This window comes from Candoia aspera, chromosome 10, assembly GCF_035149785.1.
Source record: "Candoia aspera isolate rCanAsp1 chromosome 10, rCanAsp1.hap2, whole genome shotgun sequence".
Lineage (NCBI taxonomy): Eukaryota > Metazoa > Chordata > Lepidosauria > Squamata > Boidae > Candoia > Candoia aspera.
The window spans coordinates 10,225,340-10,244,144 of NC_086162.1; the positions used below are offsets into that span (position 1 = coordinate 10,225,340).

Genomic DNA, 18,805 nt, shown 5'->3' on the forward strand with positions numbered 1-18,805 from the left:
TGGGGGCAGGAAGTCTTCACCAGGTGCCTTATTAGGTTTCAGTGACTGAATAATGTGTTTAACTTCTGTCACTGACACTGGTGGCCAAGGAGGGAGATTATCAAGGGTCAAAAGCTCAGTAGTCATCGTTTCTGGTTGTTCCTGCTTGGAGCTGGCAAATAAGTTAGTATAAAAATCCTCCCAAACTGTAGCTGGGATGGGGATATCAAATAGAAGCTTACGCTCCTTCAACATGCCAGATACAATATTCTAAAATATGACTGAGTTGGACCCTTTTGCTGACTTTTCTAGCACAGACCAAACTATAGTTTTGTGTTGAATCTTCTTGGTAGCTATCAGTTTCTTGTAATTGTGTTTAAGCTTTAACATCTTGGCATGATTGTTTGGTGTGGGGTTTCTTTAGACCAAACACATAGCTGCTTATAGCATCTTTCTTGAGCGAGAGCAGTCCAGGTCGAACCAATTAGATCTTGCGGGCTGTCGGTTCTTAGCTGGCAATTTTTCTATTGAAACGTTTCTTAACAAGTAACACAAATTGGCATACCCGCTAAATGTTTTATTTCAGTCTTGAGTAGATGTAATAACTATTTTCACCCAGGATTGGGCCCTTTCGGAATTCATGAAGCTGGCAATTGCCTTGGTGTCAACGTTGGACCATTTGAGCCTCCTAGCTTACCACACTTTAAGGTTAGCAAGTAGCCTCTTGTGTGGTACGGGTAGTCTTAAATCTGAACTGCCATAAAAGTTAACTGCAATCAGTTGATGGTCGCTATCCTCCCTCACGTAGACTTGAATGTCTGAAAATAAGTCAGTTTTGTCTGTTGTGACACATATGTAGTCCAGGACATTGCTTGCATTCCCAGCATGGAAGGTAAACAGATATATAAAACAGCTGCCTTTGCCTCCTAGGATATGAAGGTTGCATGTATAAATCAAGGAGGTCAGTTTAGAGCCCACTATGCTCCTTTTAGAGTCTCTGGAGTGCCAGGGTAGGCCATAAATAGTCCTCAGGTATGATGCCCAAGTGATCAACGAAACCCCCACCCCAGCATTAAAGTCTCCCAGTAGGATCACAACAGCTTTGGGATGTTTTATATTAATCTCTAAGTCTGCCTTTTCTAATTGCACCCAGATGTCAGGGGAGAAGCAGAGGGAGGAATATGGGGGTAAATATACATTTAGCAACACAACTTCAGATGATTTGTATTTGAGTTGAATAGCTAGAAGATAGAAGGGGTCTTCTCTGAGGGCCAGTTCCTGCCCTTGGCAGCCCAACTCTGCCTTGGCAAGTACACATAATCCCCCTGAGGCCTGCCCTTTTACCTTGAATGTATGTGCTGGTATAGACCATGATCTAAAGCCTGGTAGGTGAGCATCTTCATCACTGATGGTTAACCATGTCCCTTGAAGTGCTGTGATGTCGAACTTGGAGAGGAATTCCAACAAATCTCCATCTGACATTCTGTTCTTCCATCCAGCTATATTCCATGTCAATAGCCAAATAGTACTTCCTTGTTTATTGTCAGAAGGGGTGGCTGGCGATGTGTTGAGCTCTGTGATTGGATGGTGTGGCTCTTGCAGTCATTCTACAGGTGAGATGAGGTCCAAAATTCCTCCAGTATCTAGGAAGGCACAATGGTTGTAATTTGGCCTACCTTTGCTGCTCTCTTGCTGCTGTGTGGAATCAGATAAGATTTGTAATGGTTTGCACATAGAATAGTGACCATTAGTTAGTTGTTGTTTCATGTCTATCTCATTGACCAAAGGGGTTGTCTCAGCCCTGGGTGATGGTGTTCTTCCTGCCTCATGGGTTATCTTTGTCATAATTTCCTGTGGTTCTTGAAGCAGAGGCTTGCCTGGAGAGCTGGAGAGTGTGCCAGTTATTTGATGTGTTAGGCTGCAAAAGTCCATCTCATGTTCCTGGTGTCGTCTACTACCTATCTCTGATTGTGGTTCCCAGGGTTTTAGGCAATCAAGGCCTTCCTCTCATATTGTCCTAACAGTGAGACACACACTGAGACGAGGAGTAGTTCTCTAGTGTTTATTACTGCTACATAAACAGAATCCTAACAAACTGAATAAGCATGGGAAAAACCCAGACATATAAACCCCAAAAGCTAAGGCGGGCCTGATCTGTGTCTCTTTGAATGGCTGCTTAATTCCTCAGTACTACGCATGCGTTTTCCCCCCTGGATGGGAGCCCCTTCCTGCTCACCATCATTACTCATGACACATATATTGACAACATCCAGGTTTTTGTTCTTTGAAGTTTCTGAATGTTGTGCTGTTTTAACAGGGAGCGAGGTGGAGGAGTTTGGATCTGCTCCAGGGGACTCTGTGTTGATTTGCTTATCTAGATTCCACAAATCAGAGGGAGGGCCCGAGATTGCCAACAAGTCCTCTCTCGAAGCAATTGCAGTTACCTTGGGTAGTTGGTAAAACCAAATCTATTAGAGGTTTGGCTGTTTTACACGTTGCCACTAAAGTTTCTCTCAGATCATCCAGTCTTTTAATAATGTCAGCTTGTTCCGAGTCCGACAAGGCACTGAAAGAGTTAATCAGGTTTTCTTCCAGGAGGTCATCTGTGCACTGTCTTGCTGTAGGTAGCACAGATTGTGATTGTTTGCCTGGGCGGTCATCTCCGGGGGCAGAGCTGGTAAAATGTCCTTGAAGTTATCTGAAATTGATGGTCCCATTTGTTCTTTAAAGTGACAGTGTTCAGTATGTGCCTTAATTATACCTGGAACAATTAATAAAAAAATATTAAAAAACAGAATAAAGTGACAGCGCTTTCCGGGCCAGGTTGGCTTAGGAGTGGGCTGAGCTCCTCAGAATAAAACACACATATTGGAAAAATGGAAAAAGTAAGCAAAATGGGCCTCATTTTAAACAGCATGCTGGAGATTGTGGATTGCCTGAACATAAGTAAAATTCCCTCTCAGCCTCTGCTGGATGGGAGCCATTCGACCGCCTGTAAATCAATCAGCCGCTTTTGGTAGCTGGCTTAAAAATAAGATGATTGCTCTTTTTGATCCCCTCATCCTCTATTTACTCTGTTATTTGATATTTGTAGGGTGATTTGATTAGGCGGTAGATAATATTTGCAATTTAGATGCCTTTCTCCCTTAGTTACATGACTTCGTTGCTCACCCTTCTCCACAGGGATGGTCATCTGTCTCTGAGTCTTACTCTCCCTCTTCCTTGGCGTAGGGGTGAGGTTGCCCATGACTTCCCTGCTGACTGCTTTTATGGCACACTTTGTGCAGGAGATCGGTGCTTTAGCAGTGCTACCATTTGATTGGTTTTCAGCAAGCTTTGCAGAGACCTCTTTTAAAGGGCCCACTTTGGTTTTGACTGTGGACAACTGCTCAAAATTAGGACAGTTTGCGCTGTCAGCAGGCTTTGTCTGCTTAGAAAGTCAGTTATGTTTTCATTCTTTAAGTTTATCAGGTTTGAATTCACACCCTCATCCTGTGAGAGCTGTGCAGTGGGTGGGGGAGGCATCCTCTCCCGTAAAGAGGAGAGACCTGTAAACTGTTGGCTTTCGATCTCTTCTTGTAAATCCCACTCTAGAGCATCATATCCATTGGAGGGGTTAGAGGGTTACTCACAGGAGGTGGCTGCCTACTTGTTAGGTAACTGTTGACTTTCAACTGTTTTGTGGGCTTGGATGTAGCTTGTGTCGCAGAGGGTGTCCCATGTCTCTTCCTTCTTTTTCCCACGATGATTGGTGATGTCCCTGAGTTTTCTCTACTCTTTCTATACGTTGAAGGTTCCGATAGAGCAGTCCAAGGCTGTCACACTGAAAGCATGAGTGGGGGTGGGCGGGTGGCTAAATGTAAAATAAAATGGGCTGGTATTTAAAACAGTAGATTAAGAAAAAAAAAGATGATTAAAAATAATCCTTTGAAGGAACTCTTTACAGCAGTTGCTGCCCTGTCACCATCTTGGCTCCCCCCACCCAAATTATATTAATCATTTCAGTTGCTTGGACAATCTGATGATAACAGTAACTATCCAGTAATGATTTCCTAGCAAATCATTTAAATCTTCTTTGTTCCTCAGATTTAAACCCCAAACATGTAATTTCCTAAGTTTGATATGGTTTTCGTTATCCTTCCTACCTGCCATGGCCTTCTGACCCCAAATTAAGAAGTGCTGCTTTTTTTGAAGACGACTTATGCATTAAGTAATATTGAACCTCCCTAGCATAGGGTCCTTCTGATAGTGAGATTACAGCTCCCATAATTCTCAGCCACCACTGAGTGTTGATAGTTCTGCTCTTTTATTTTTATTTATTTATTTATTTATTTTCTATCCCACCTTTATTATTTTTATAAATAAGTCAAGGCAGCAAACATACAAAATACTCCTTCCTCCTCCTGTTTTCCCCACAACACCAACCATGTGAGGTGAGTTGGGCTGAGAGAGAGTGGCTGGCCCAAGGTCACCCAGCCAGCTTTCATGCCTAAGGCGGGACTAGAACTCTCCTACTGCGCCTGATTGGCTCTTGGGCTGAGAGGGAGGGACTGGCCCAAGGTCACCCAGCCAGCTTTCACGCCTAAGGCGGGACTAGAACTCTCCTACTGCGCCTGATTGGCTCTTGGGCTGAGAGAGAGGGACTGGCCCAAGGTCACCCAGCCGGCTTTCGTGCCTAAGGCGGGACTAGAACTCTCATACCAAGCCTGATTGGCTCTTGGGCTGAGAGAGAGTGGCGGGCCCAAGCTCACCCAGCTGGCTTTCATGCCTAAGACGGGACTAGAACTCACAGACTCCTGGTTTCTAGCTCAGCACCTTAACCACTAGTGATAGCCAATGTCCAGTGGTGTATACGCAGGTTTTTCTCCTGCAGACCTCTACACTGAATGCACAAATGTCTGAGAGAGATGGACATCTTTTTTTTGGAAAGCCAGGTTTAATTGAGGTGCTCCGCTTTTAATATCTGAGATTAATATAGTCTTCCTTGAGTCCAATTCCAGGTAAATGTGTGCACACCTTTATGTACTTTTCTTGACAATGCCATTGAAGTGCTCGCCATTGTCTTCTCCTGAGATATTTTCAGAATTCCCAGAATTCTAGTCTATAGCTCTGGGATTGCCTTAGGGTTCTCTTGATCCAAATACTAACCACATGTGATGCTGCTTAATTTTTTTCAAAATTGGCTACTGCTACCCCCTGCTGTGATTAGCAAGTGCCTAAACAGGGCTACAATTTTTCAGTTTATACTTTATGGAGTGGCTTTTTAAGTTAGAATGAGAGAGGAGACCACGTGCTTCAAATAGAAAAAGAAAAAGCAGTATAAGAATTAAATACTCACATGCAAATAAATGCCAAGCTGCTAATATTGCCTCATTTGAATTTGAAAGACCTTCTTCATTTTATCTGCTATATTTGTAGACTGCCTTTCAGCTATGCAATAAAAATAAATAAAAACAATGCACAGTGAAAACAATTCAAAATCTAAGAATACATTTAGATTTTTATATAGTAATTTTATTAAAAATTACAATTGTAACAATAAAAACTAATACAAACTAAAAAATAAAAGGAAAAAAGGAAAAAAATAAAAAAATAAAAGGTGCAGAAGAGGGAAAAAAGAAAAACAGAAAAGAAAGAAAAATAATATGGTAAAGAAAAAAAGAGAAACATATAAAGAAGTGACTTCCCCCTTCATTACAAGTATAAACAATTTTAGTAACTTATCACCTTCTCTTAAAATTCAGCAAATGATTTCTTCTTATCCTATCTCTTATCTATAAACAAATTAAGGATTAAGGAAGCCTCATCATTTCAGTCCTGATGTCAGCAAAAGTGCATTAATGGTTACCAGAGATAACAACATATTTATTTTAACCTTGATCAGATAAACCAACTTTATATTCCTTCCTTTTACTTCAGACAACCTTGATCTTTAGTCCCTTCAGAAAATGTCCTAGAACTTGATTTCTTTTCATTTTTTCTTTGTCCCTTTTCACAAAATTCTTCAAAGCTTTAACAAGTCTCTTTCATAAATTCAATATAGAAAAATTACCCAGGTCACTCTCTGGGTTTGTTATTTGTATATCCTTTTTAATTATTAAGACAGCTGGTTTCTTTTATATGCCCAGTGTAACATCTTTTTCTGTGTCATTCTTGTAGCCTGTCAATTTTAAATCCACTTCTAGATCAGTCTCAATCTTAGGGGTAAAACTTTTTCCTCTTCCATAACATCTTTTAAACACAGTCTATCTATAGAAGCAGACAGTCTTAAAACGAACTTCTGGGTTCATTGTTCAAAAATGTCCTTCAGTATGTTAAAATATTTTGCTTCATTCTGTATTTGTAAGTCGAATTTAAGTGTTCTTCTTTAATCTTAATCTTTAGTTCTTTCTAGTTCCCCCTAGTGTCCAATTTTTAAAATCTTATTTTTTTTTCAAGAATTCAAAACAAAAGCATTTTCCTGTGGGAAGGATTCTTATAATTAATTCCAAAATCTAATTTCAAATTTATCTGGACTTTTAGTCCATTTGAAACTTTCTAAAATCAAAGTTTTAATCAGCCTTTTGCTGTTCATTCAAAAAAACATTTTTTTTAAGTCATTAAACTTATATTTAAAACGACTTTTGCTAAGGATTGAAGGAAACCCATCTGATGTTTTCAGACTTGTTGATCCAAAGGTTCCTAATAGCTGAAAAGCAGTTAACAAGCAATTTCCAAAAGTGATTAGAAAAGGAAGTATGCGAAGCCAGTGTCCTTTTAAAGGGGCCAACCGCAGTTTGAGCAAGATGGCTGTTCCCTCATCTCCCAGAGATCTAAACCCACTGGAGACTGCTGTCTTGCAGTCTCCTTGCGAGGAGCAACTATCTGGAGCACTTGTGGGTGATCTGAAGTCCTTTTCTTGTCTGGAGAGGAATTACAAAGAGCTGGTCTGCTTGCCAGCTCTTCGTTCCATTGCAGTCGTCAGCTTTGCTTTTCATGAAGCTGTCTTCAGTCCGTCATTTCTTCCCTATTCTCAAAATGTAAGAATACATTTAGGGATGAATAGATAAAGTGTCTAACCAAATCATAAGCACAGCAGGACAATTAAAATAAGCTGTCAGAATAAGCAAAATAACAGCAAAAATAATATAATTGCTGTTCGAAAACATGCAAATGTGAGTAGATTAATAGGTACCGCTTCGGTGGGCAGGTAACGGCGTCCCGTTTAGTCATGCCGGCCACGTGACCACGGAACTGTCTACGGACAAACGCCGGCTCTTCGGCTTTGAAACGGAGATGAGCAGTGCCCCCTAGAGTCGGACACGACTGGACTCAATGTCAAGGGAAACCTTTACCTTTACCTTACCACAATGAAATAGATCAGTTTCCTTCCTCCTATAAAAATGGAAAGGGAAACTGTGTCTTTTGAGTTATAAAACATACTGTAGGAGCAACACTCCTGTTAACCATCTTTAGAGTTAGGGAACAATGCACAATACAGACTTCCCCAGCTTGAATATGCTGGTTACAGTACTTGGAATGCATTGATCAGAAGTGCCAGCTCCCTGCTTTACAGGTCTACATACCTACTTAGTTCTCATAAGCTAGCCATAATGTATGGATCTGTTTCCAGTTTCAGTTCAAAGCATGGGGTATGACTTGTGTGAAAGGTGAAAGGTCCCCTGTGCAAGCACTGAGTCATGTCTGACCCTTTGGGGGGGACGCCGCTTTTGCGATGTTTTCTTGGCAGACTATAGAGTGGGGTGGCTTGCCATTGCCTTCCCCAGTCGTCACCTTCCCCAGCATGCTGGGTGCTCATTTTACCGATCTTGGAACGATGGACGGCTAAGTGGACCTGAGCCGGCTACCCAAGAATCCAGCTTCCACTGGGATCAAACTCGGGTCGTGGGGAGAGTTTTGGCTGCACTACTGCCACCTACCACTCTGCGCCACACGAGGCTGGGGTATGACTTACCAAGCCCTAAATAGCTTGAGAGCAGGCTGTTTGAAAGACTGCATTCCGAAATTATAGATCCTTAAAAGAGGCCCTCTTCATCTTGTAGCACAAAAGACAGGGTGGGTATGAAAGTAAGAAATGAATTTGCAAGCCTTGGAACTACCCACCAAGGCTGGCCAGGCTAGCTTCCCTGCTGCTCTTCCTTTTAGTTGAACCAGGCATTTAAGACTTAAGTTATTTTGTCTGCTGATAATTTTCAATCCGTTTGGTTTTCTGTTTATTAATATGATTTCAATTGTGTTTTAACTGTATTTAATCAAATTGGTTTGTTTCATTAATCATCTTTATTTTTATTGTTAGCTGCTTTGACATTTTTGGTAGAAAAATATGATTGATGTGCTACTATTATGTTAATTTGCAAGACTCTAAATGATTTTAAATGCACAGCTTCTTAACATGAAACAAGTGTTTTTATTTCTAAATATGACATACAACAGATGGTGTCTGGTCAGGAAAGATTAAAATTAAACCTCTTAAACTGCAATGCATTATTTCTTACAGAGGGTCTCTCTGAGCAAGTGTGAGGATGGGCAGGGAGGAGGGAGAGAAATATAGACAATTATATTGTAGATCTAAAATAAACTTCTTTATTTACTAGATAAATCAGTGTGAGTCAGTGTGTAATGTGGTGTACATTGCTGGCAGCCGGATGGTTGTCCTAACATTTCTTTAAAATGTAATGTAATTTGCGTGCATTTATCTCTTCCATACTGGTAAGAGTGGTGAATGTTCCGGGTGAAGTTTTTAAATCTGGGATCACCTTTCCGGATATGATGCTATTGGGAAGAGAATTTGAGTCTCTGTGACAAATACATTTATGTCTGATGCTTTTGGAACAGCAAGCATGTGCACCATTGTAACAGGTGGTTGGTGTTGACAGTATCAACACTGGAGAACCTACTTTAAAGATCATGAATACACAGCCAAATTCTAACCATTGTCTGGATTAGGAGACAGTTGTGTGAGAGAAGAGTAATGTGCATTAATTTTCACTGCGCATTTACCATGCTACTGAAGCAGAGCTGAGGATCTTTTGGTGTAGTAATGATGTTTATGATGCAGCTGATCAAAGCCTTCCAGAGGTCTAGTTGCTGATGTTGCCAAGCAGAAAAAGGAAAGCTGAAGCTGAAAAGACAGAATTACAATGGGAACATGGACCATAAGAAGCACAAACACAAGAAAGATCAACACAGTGAAAGATTAAATGAATCGACTACACACTGACATTTTAAGCATCAGCAAATTGAAAGGGACTGAAATAGCACACTTTTAATCAAAAGATAATACTGTTTACTATTGAGGAACAAAAAACAAGGTATGGCATTGCATTCCTAGTCAAGAGGGATATAGCAAACACAGTATTTGGGTACAGTGCAATCAATGACCAAATAATATGAAATAGACTTCATAGATCATCCTTTAATATGGTAGTTATCCAGGTGTATGCTTCAACTGTGATGCAGAATAACTGGAGGTTAACAGGTTTGTGGTCAAATTCAATCTGAAATCAGTAGAATGTACAAGCAAGATGTCCTGTTTATGGTTGGAGACTGGAATGCAAAAGTTGAAAATAGGAAGAAGATGTATTTGGATTGTACAAAGCAGAGAATGACTTACAGTTTCTGCCAATCCAATTATTTCTTAACACATTCTTCAAACAACCAAAACGATGCCAATATATATGGACATCACCAGATGGAGCACACGGAAATCAAGTTGATTACATTATTGATACAAAAAAGTAGAAGAGCTTGGTCATAACAGCAAAGATGTGGAACAGCAGAGCAGTTGAGTGCAAGCTACTCATTTGCAAGTTTCAAGTCAAGCTGAAGCAGAAGAACAAAGCCAATCGGTTTCCACAATCTTGAGCATACATCTACCCTTTCAAGGAGAACATCAGGAATTACTGGGAAGTCCTGAATGTCATTTATAGGGAACCAGAGGAATTATGGGCCGAAAGCAAAGAAATTGTTAAGGATGAGTGTGAAAAGAGAAACCTATACACTGGACAGGAAGCACAGTCTGGACCATCATGGTGAAACAGATTGGCTCCAAGTTGATAAAGGAGTGAGATAAGGCTGTACATTCTCTCCTTATATATTCGACCTGTATACTGAATATCTATTAAGGGAGGCTGGATTGGGAGAAATTGCAAGAAGATAACACTGGAGGAAGAAACATCAATAATCTGTGCTCTGCTAATGACAGTACTCTTGATAGTTGAAAATGTAAATGATCTGCAGGCTCTAGTAATGGAAGTCAAGGAACATAGTGGGAAAAAATGGCTATAATTAAATATAAAGAAAATCAAACAACAGGTACAGCAATTAACCTTAGAATAGGCAGTGAAGATATTGAAATGGTGGATAGCTTCTGCCTTTTAGGATTGACTATCAACGGTAAAGGAAAAAAGGCAGTCAAGAAATATGGCATAGCGTTTGAAAGGCAGCAGTGCAGCCCTTGGAAAAAATACATTGTGTTATTTCTGTACTTACAAAGATCAGAATCATGCAGGCCTTTTTTTTTTTCCTGTGACACTATGGAAGTGAAAGTTACACTTTGAAGATGCAAGTTGGAAAAACTGTTGATGCTTTTCAACTTTAGTATTGGAGAAGATTCCTGACAATACTGTGGACAGCCAAGGAAACATGTGCCACAGAAAGATTCAGAGCTCATTCAAGAGGCCTGTCAGCCTTTACAGTAGACAAGATCAGGACACAGACTCCGCAGCAAGTCTAGAAATCTATTGATATAGGTGTGATGACTGCAACACTCTATTACCATTAAATCCAATTCATACGTAAATGCAGTAGAAATCTTTTTAACGGAAGAAGTGTACAGAATGGCAAAAAAGTTGCAAATGAAAGTTCCCGCGCTTTCCCTAACTTAAACAGCCCAGTGGGTACATGAGTCCCCCTCCCTCGCTCTGGTATGCAGCCCCCCTTTCCCTCAGTTCGTGCCAGTCTCTTGCAAGTGTCTCCAGCGGCTCAGCCAGGTGACCTTGGGCACGAGAGAGGGAGTCCAAACATGAGGTCTTCTCACTCCTGAATGTTCCCCCTCCCCTCTACCAACTCACAAGCTCTGACAAGTGTTGACTCCATTCATGCATGCAAGTCCAATCAGATGTTCTGGGAACATTTGATCAGGGAGCATGACAATAGGCTATAATAACAGAATCTTGCAAGCCTGATTGCGCTTTCCCTCCTCTCCTATTATATCCCCATGGATCAGGGAGGAGCCCGCCTGAGTCTCTTTCAAATACTATCTCATTTCCCAAGATTAAGGAATATTTCATCCCTCTCTGCTTATATAACAGTTCTTGCCTGTTTCCCTCAAGGTATCTCCCTGACTCTCTACAAGATTACTCAAATTATTATATTTTGGACACATGCAAAAACCCAGCAGCCTTGGTCCCTAGTGCTTGGAAAGGTAGAAGGAAAGAGAAGAAGAGGGCAACCAGCAGCAAAGCAGATGGACTTGATGACAGTGGTGATGGATGCACCATTGAGAGACCTAAAAAGCTAGGATATCCTGGAGAAGATTTATCTGTGTGGTCACCAGGAATCAACACCAACTTGATGACCCGTAATAATCACTAATCATGTGTCTTCCCTAACGTGAAGCTCATAGCGAGGCTCATTTCCCACTTAGCTTCAGAAACTCTCTGCCACATAGCATTACTTGGATGCCAGAACATGGGCATCCTGTTGGTGGTCAGGGATTGCCCTGCAGTGGGCAGACCATGATGCGAAGCATTCCACGTTTCTAGAACGATGTTAAGCTTTTTAGAACATACTTTACAAGTGATCTGTCTCATGCCTCAACATGTTGAGAATCCATGCTACCAATTTTTTGAAGTTACGATCTATTTTGCCATTCAAATTACAGTCTACTACTTAACATACTTTATTTCTGACAGGAGCATGGATTTGCAATGGTGGCAATATATCGTATATGAAACCAGTGGATTTCATTAAAAATTGAAGTCAAAGGCTGCAAAGAGAAAGGGAAAGAAAAAATGGTAGAAAGTAACTCCTACCCTTAGTACTGTTTTTTGTTTTACTTTTAAAGGAAAGATCTGTTGCAAAAGCCTGAACATTGAGAGAGATGATAAATTCTCAGTCCTCATTAGTAAATACTGTAAAAGGCACTTCTGTTCTTTGTTCTAGGTTGGAACAAGACATTAAGAAGTTAAAGGCTGATCTGCAGGCAAGCAGGCAAATTGAACAAGAGCTGCGGAGTCAGATCAGTTCTCTGACTAGCACAGAGCGGGGGATCCGGTCGGAAATTGGACAGCTCCGACAAGAAAATGAACTGCTTCAAAATAAGTAAGTTTACCCATCTATCCCCTAATCTCACTATGTATATATATATATGAGGGTGCTTTTATGCCGCTGCTTTTTACTCTTACATTTTTGTTCTGGGGGAGACAAAAGCATTTTTAAGAATCTTGATCTTGTCAAAATTAAGTGCTTTTATGCTCCATCCATTTTGGTCAGAAAGATTAAAGCTGTCTCTCCCTTTGTGTTTTGCTGACTGCTCTGTACTCCTCAAGTGGGAAGCTAATGCATAAGCTTTGAAAGTCTTAATGGCTGAGATTTCTGTACTGAAGGAGTATGAACTGAATACTTGAGAGTTCGTTCAGAGATAAGAACACCACATTAATTAGGGACTGATTCCCAGTGATCTGAATAAATGCGCTATGGGCATATGAAAAGTGAGTCATTTTTCAGAATGATATTTGATTCGGTTGGAAAGTAAAAGATCAAACTTGGTTAGCAGGAACATTCACCAAAATTTAGCTCTGCTGCAGTATGGATTTTCTTGCGAGATGCAAATATTCTGTCCCTCTTGAAATCCCTTGAATTCTACGCTAAACTGCTTAGAATATACAAACTTAATCCAAATCAACAGGGAGTGTTTGGATAATCATTCACACTCATTTTTGTGAATGTGTGTATCTTTGTTAGGTCCATTTGTACCTTGAGCCCCCATTTTCCTTTACAGGCCTCTAGCTCGCTAGCAAATGGACTTGAATGAGTGAGAAGCACATCCGTCTACATCCCTCCCCTCAGCCCCACTTTCTGAGCCTTTCTAGTGCTGCTCTCGCTGAAAAGAAATTTTAAAAAATGAATTGGTTATATTCCTCAGCAAGCCCAGTGCAAGCACAACATCCATGTTATGACAACAGAACCGTCAAATAATTCAGGCCACTTAAAATGTGTGCTTGGGCTTATCACATATGTGGAAATCTCATAAAAGGCTTGCAGTACAGATGATTCATGTATACCTAATCAGTTATATTCACATATTCGTGTGGTTATACCCATCTCTTAGGGTAAAGCCCTAGACATTTTTAGTTGTTCCTCAGTGCAATAAATAGGTAATAATTATAATCTAGCAGTATTTTAGTGAGAAAGGACTTTTAAGCCATTGGTGCCATTCCCTCTTCAGTGCAGAAGTATAAACCAAATCTTTCCTGACAGCTTGATAAATGGCTGTCCAGCCTCTGCTTGAATACATCCGGCAGACAGCCTTCTGCCTTTCTTTCTAAGTCATTGATGTCACTGTTGACTTGCTTCTGACTGTTAGACAGTCCTTCCAAGTCCGTTCCTGAAAAATGCATTGTGCATTTCGGGTTTGAATGTGTTCAGAGTTGAGGACATTTTTGGACAGCAGTAATATCACATCATTCATGGCATCATGAAAAATCTCTCTCTCTTTTTTTTTTTTAAAGCATGTATCAAAAAGTAATGCATGTCAGGATTTGAACACCAGAAATTTCAGCCTCAATCATTTGAAAGAGGTTATCTGAAATCCTGACTGCTTTGCCCAGAAGAGAAGCTTTGTAAGTGGTTAATAATTCAAGATAGACATAAGGAAACGGGACCTCTTATAAAGCAGCCTTATTCAAAGCTGGTTGGTGGGTAGTTTTCTTCCCATTTTACACACAAATATTACATCATTCCCCCTTTTTCAGATTACATAATGCTGTACAAATGAAACAAAAAGATAAGCAGACCATTGGCCAGTTGGAGAAAAAACTAAAAGCAGAGCAAGAGGCACGGACCTTTGTAGAAAAGCAGTTGATGGAAGAAAAAAAAAGGAAGAAGTTAGAAGAAGCAACGGCTGCTCGGGCTGTTGCATTTGCCGCTGCTACCAGGTACTTGGTTCCCGCCGCTTATTTTCTTCTAGACCAGTTTCCCCCCACCCGGCACCCCAAACTTGGAAACTTTAAGATGCGTGGACTCCAACTCCCAAAATTCCCCAGCCAGCAGAGTTGAAGTCCACACATCTTAAAGTTGCCAAGTTTGAAAAACACTGCTCTAGACCCAAAGATTTGGAAGGAAACAATGGTGAAAAAAGAGTAATTTGTCAAACATTTGCTGAAAAGTCAGCAACAATGAGAAACGCTCACTATCCCACCTTTCTCCAACTAATATTTTGAGTGCTCAAGGCATGCCTGTTGTGATCAAATTAGTCAGTCATATATGAGTTCGGGAAAAACACCACTAAGTGGTTGAAAAACTGATGACCGTGTTTCTGAACTGCAAATTTCCTGACCATATTTGTCTTTATTCACCATTTACAATAATTCAATAATTTTTTTAAAGGAAGCAATCAATTCCGTGATAGTGTGATGTTTCTTGCAATCCATTTGTATCTCATTTATGATGTGTACAAGTGTTTATGCAATAATATAAAAACTTCATTCCAGGAAAATAACATGCATGCTTATAACACAAATGCTTACAGCATTTCAGGCTGCATGTGGGGGTCATATTTGGGGGGTCTCTACTGTGATAGAACAAAACTACTTTGAGTTAATAAAATAGTAAAGCTCAGCTGATGGGATCTTCCTGACAAGTGAGTCTTTTCTGTGCTCAGAGCATGTCTTCTCAGGAAGCACCCAAACATGCAAAGACCCCACAGAGTCTGAAGTTGAACAGTCCAGAACATGCATTATTACAATATAGGAGAGCCTATAAACTTATTCTATTATTAATTGCAGAACGGATGAATCCAGAGTGGGTTTGCAAATGATTGGACATATCTGATGCAGTGGTTTTTCAGTCACTGCTGAAATGTAAAATATGACTAAAAATGCACATGCCATTTAGAGTCCTCTTTTGCAGCATTTTCTATCCCAGATCTTAAAAGAAACTGAGAAGGGAAGATTAGAAGCATCAGTTAAATGCATGCAAAAATTCCCCTTCTCCTGTCCTTAAAATCTTGCTATTTTAACATGTTAATGAAATTAGCAGTGACCCAAACTGAAAGTTTGCCCTCTTCTCTCTTTCTCCTTATTTTGCTTGATAGAGGAGAATGCACTGAGACATTACGAAATCGTATCAGAGACCTGGAGACAGAGTGCAAAAAGCTAACTATTGATATAAAGCTGAAAGAAGATCAGATACGAGATCTAGAAATGAAAGTTCAGGTAAGGGGAAAGTAACAAAATGTTCTCTGATTCTGTCTCTCAGCCAATATTCTGGGGTTATCTTTTAAATTTATCAAAAAATTTGTCAAGTGCAAGAATTTTGGCATGATAGATATACACAGAGTTACACTTTCTTCTGTTACTCTGAATCAGTGTCTTCCATCACCCCAGTCAGATTGGTCATGCTGAGAATGATGGAAGCGATAGTCTTCACACATCTGCAGGGTGTCAGTTGGGGAACAGTGATCTAATCTGAAAGCTATTCTGTTTTTGCCATGCTGTTTCCTGCAGGAGTATTTGCTTACCTGAGAAGCATCTCTTAACCCACACACCCTTGTTTGAGGAGTAACAAATGAGGTCTAATGGACTTCCTTAAAATTAATTTCAAAATTAATCCAGGCCAGAAAGTTTTATTGATATGTGTTCCAAAAATAAAGGTTAAGTTCACAAAATATGCTTAGCCAAAACAAAGAAACTACATCCTGGTTCATCATGACGGGTGAATCCTGCCAAAGTAGATAGCTTGGTGGGGGCACAGGGGGATGAACACCATAACAGAGTTGACAGCATAATTGTGGAAGAATGTGTCAGCTCCGCTTAAGAAAAACAAAACTTTAACAAATATTTTCAGATTCTGGAGCCCATAGTTTACAAGCCTTATCACAAGCTTTTTGGTAAGGCATTTCTAGGGGAGAATGGGGGAGGCAAGGTTAACCATTTACCTTTTTTACTGAGGACTGTGAAAACAGAACAAGCAAAGTGTAAGGGTTAAGGATCAGAAGCTGGCTGGGTGATCTTGGGCCACCCACTCCTTCTCACCCTAAATCTGTGTCGGGATCTGGGACAGGCTGGCTGAGAAGCAAAACTCCTTGTTGCATCTTGCGCTGATAGTTTTGTTGTAAGAACTAGGTGAGTGCAATGCAGGAACAAGCAGACTGTGGGAGACCAACTGGGGACTGTGACCGTTGCCCAGCAGATCTGGAGGACACTGAGTTGGAAAAGACAGCCATTAAGTATATTTGAACAACAGCCATTGCATTTACTTTCCCGCTTATTAAAAAAAAGTCCACTTTGTTTGGAGTCTTCAATTTAAACAGAATTGGGGTGGTGGGGGTGGTGCAGTCTAGAACTGTTTTTGGGAACCTTGTTTGTTTGTTTTTTGTTGAAAATTTAACATCCTGTAAATTTCCAGTGAAATAGCTTTACTTTTTGAAAATTCTCCTTATGTCCCATAGTAGGACCAGTCAAACTAGCTAAGCAAACAGGTACAGTAGTTGATTATCCAGGGCCAGTGTGGGAGGGAAATCATTATAGCCACCATTATGAATGATTCCGAAGTGGGATTAAAGACATTTCTGGACAATAAGGTTACTAACCATGCTTATATGCCAACTGTAGAATTTATCTGAATAATATTTTTGGGGAAACATGCATCGAGGCCTCTGTTGATCTCCACCATGTAGGCTTCTCAGAGGCATTCGGGTTGGCCACTGGGTGACAAGAATGTGGTCTGAAGGAGCAGGACTTTTATGTTTTTACTTTAACTTGGAGCCTGAGAAACACAGGTCAATGTGTGCCTTGTCAACAATAGGCTTATACATTTCCCCACCCCAAAGCCAACATCTGGCGCTTTAACATTGCTGTTGATGTTTCAGTGGTAACTAGAGGAATATATCACAATCTTTTCAAAGCCCTTACAAAGAGTAGGCAAAGAAACAGTATCATTACACCTGAACATTTCCATTTCCAAGGCATCTAAGTTACTTTTGTATTCAAGGATGGCCTAAATGTGAGTGTGTGTGTAAAGCTGGACCCCTGGTGACTATACAGATGTTGATTTATCTATCTATCTATCTATCTATCTATCTATCTATCAAATTTCTATCACCGCCCATCTCTCCCAAAAAGGGGACTCTGGGCAGTTTACAATAAAATCTGTTTTATTTATACTGTTTTCTTGGCAACAGTATAAATGTGGTTTGCAGGTGTCTTCTTTTCTAAGATTTTACCTTTCCAGTCTAGTCAATAGCTCTGATTAACCTTTTCAGGATTTATCCAACTATATCAAATAACATTCCAGTTTCCAAGTCAGAGGTATTCCCAAGTGACCAGAGCAACATGTTTGCCTCAGTTTCTTCCCTCCACCCCAGTCCATAATTCCTTCTCTCCCTTGAATCTCATAGTAATGACTGTGTTTGTAACACTCCTGCTTTAATTCATTTGAAAGGAATTGCGGAAATACAAAGAGAATGAAAAGGATACAGAGGTATTAATGTCGGCCCTTTCAGCCATGCAGGATAAGACGCAGCACTTAGAGAACAGCCTGAGCGCAGAGACAAGGATCAAACTGGACCTGTTCTCTGCATTAGGAGATGCAAAAAGACAGCTCGAGATAGCCCAAGGTAAGTGGGTCCCTTGGCTGAGCAGTAGTAAATCTGGGGGTGCCTTTGGTGCACTGTAAGACCGAAAGTACAGGTAGTCCTCATTTAGCGACCATAATTGGGGCTGGGAACTCGGTTAAGCAAAGCAGTCACTAAGTAAAACCGCAACTGTGCTTACAGTCTTACTTCAGCTTTCTTTTGCTTTCTTTTGCTTTAAAGACCTGTGAAGGATGTAAATGTGAGGATGTTCATAACTATGAATGGTTGCTAAATGAGTCAGTCACTAAACGGGGACTACCTTTAATCCATGTACACACTTCCGTCACGCTTTGAATATCACAGTGTGATCTGTGATGGTATTTCCTTGTGTTTTCAAAGCCTGTTCCCGAAAGTTTCCATTGGGAAAAATTGGCAAGGAAAGATCCCTGTGCACGTGGCCCTTTGACTCTTGACTGCAGAAAATAACTTTGAAATGGACCCTGATAGGAGATAGGGAACTCTCACGGCAACTTTTTCTGACCATTTTCTCTCACCTGCTTTTTGCTCTGTTTAACATTTTCCTGAGCATTTGGCTCAAGGAGAAATCCCTCATCATGCTGCATTTTTCTGTACACAAACCTCAGTAGCTGCCCAGTGCTGATGTAGGGTTTGGTTGGAACTGGCCATAATTCGGTGGTTCAGTCTAATTACCTTCCGTTACAAAAGCCAGCCATAATCATGGGAGTTAAAACTGGGTAAAGTATGGGCAGTCGGTTTGGAAAACTGAAAATAATGGCAGTGCTTTTTCTGAAGGGAAATGAGATGGCCAGATAATCCTCATCGAATTGAGCATCCCTTGCTATAAAGATGGGCAACAGTAACCAAAGACGGCTCCCGCCTAACCCATTTTTGCAGCCCCCTGTAGTGTCCAACACTGTACTGGCAAAACTCAATTGTGGAATAGTGACTTTGGATGGCAGTTTTTTCTCTCTTGTTGGACCATTTAAGCGGGGAAGTTGGAGGCTTGGT

The 18,805-nt window shown here is 40.6% G+C and overlaps 1 protein-coding gene across 3 annotated transcripts in view; it reads left to right on the forward strand.

Annotated features, from left to right (window-relative positions):
• The window catches only part of MACO1 (macoilin 1), a 70,797-nt gene that overhangs the window by 48,851 nt on the left and 3,141 nt on the right, over positions 1-18,805 (forward strand). For all 3 annotated transcript variants that reach the window (XM_063312558.1, XM_063312557.1, XM_063312559.1), the window contains 4 exons: positions 12,145-12,303; positions 13,956-14,138; positions 15,296-15,416; positions 17,644-17,818. In XM_063312558.1, coding sequence (XP_063168628.1) covers positions 12,145-12,303; positions 13,956-14,138; positions 15,296-15,416; positions 17,644-17,818 — 638 coding nt within the window. The remainder of the gene's footprint in view (positions 1-12,144; positions 12,304-13,955; positions 14,139-15,295; positions 15,417-17,643; positions 17,819-18,805) is intronic.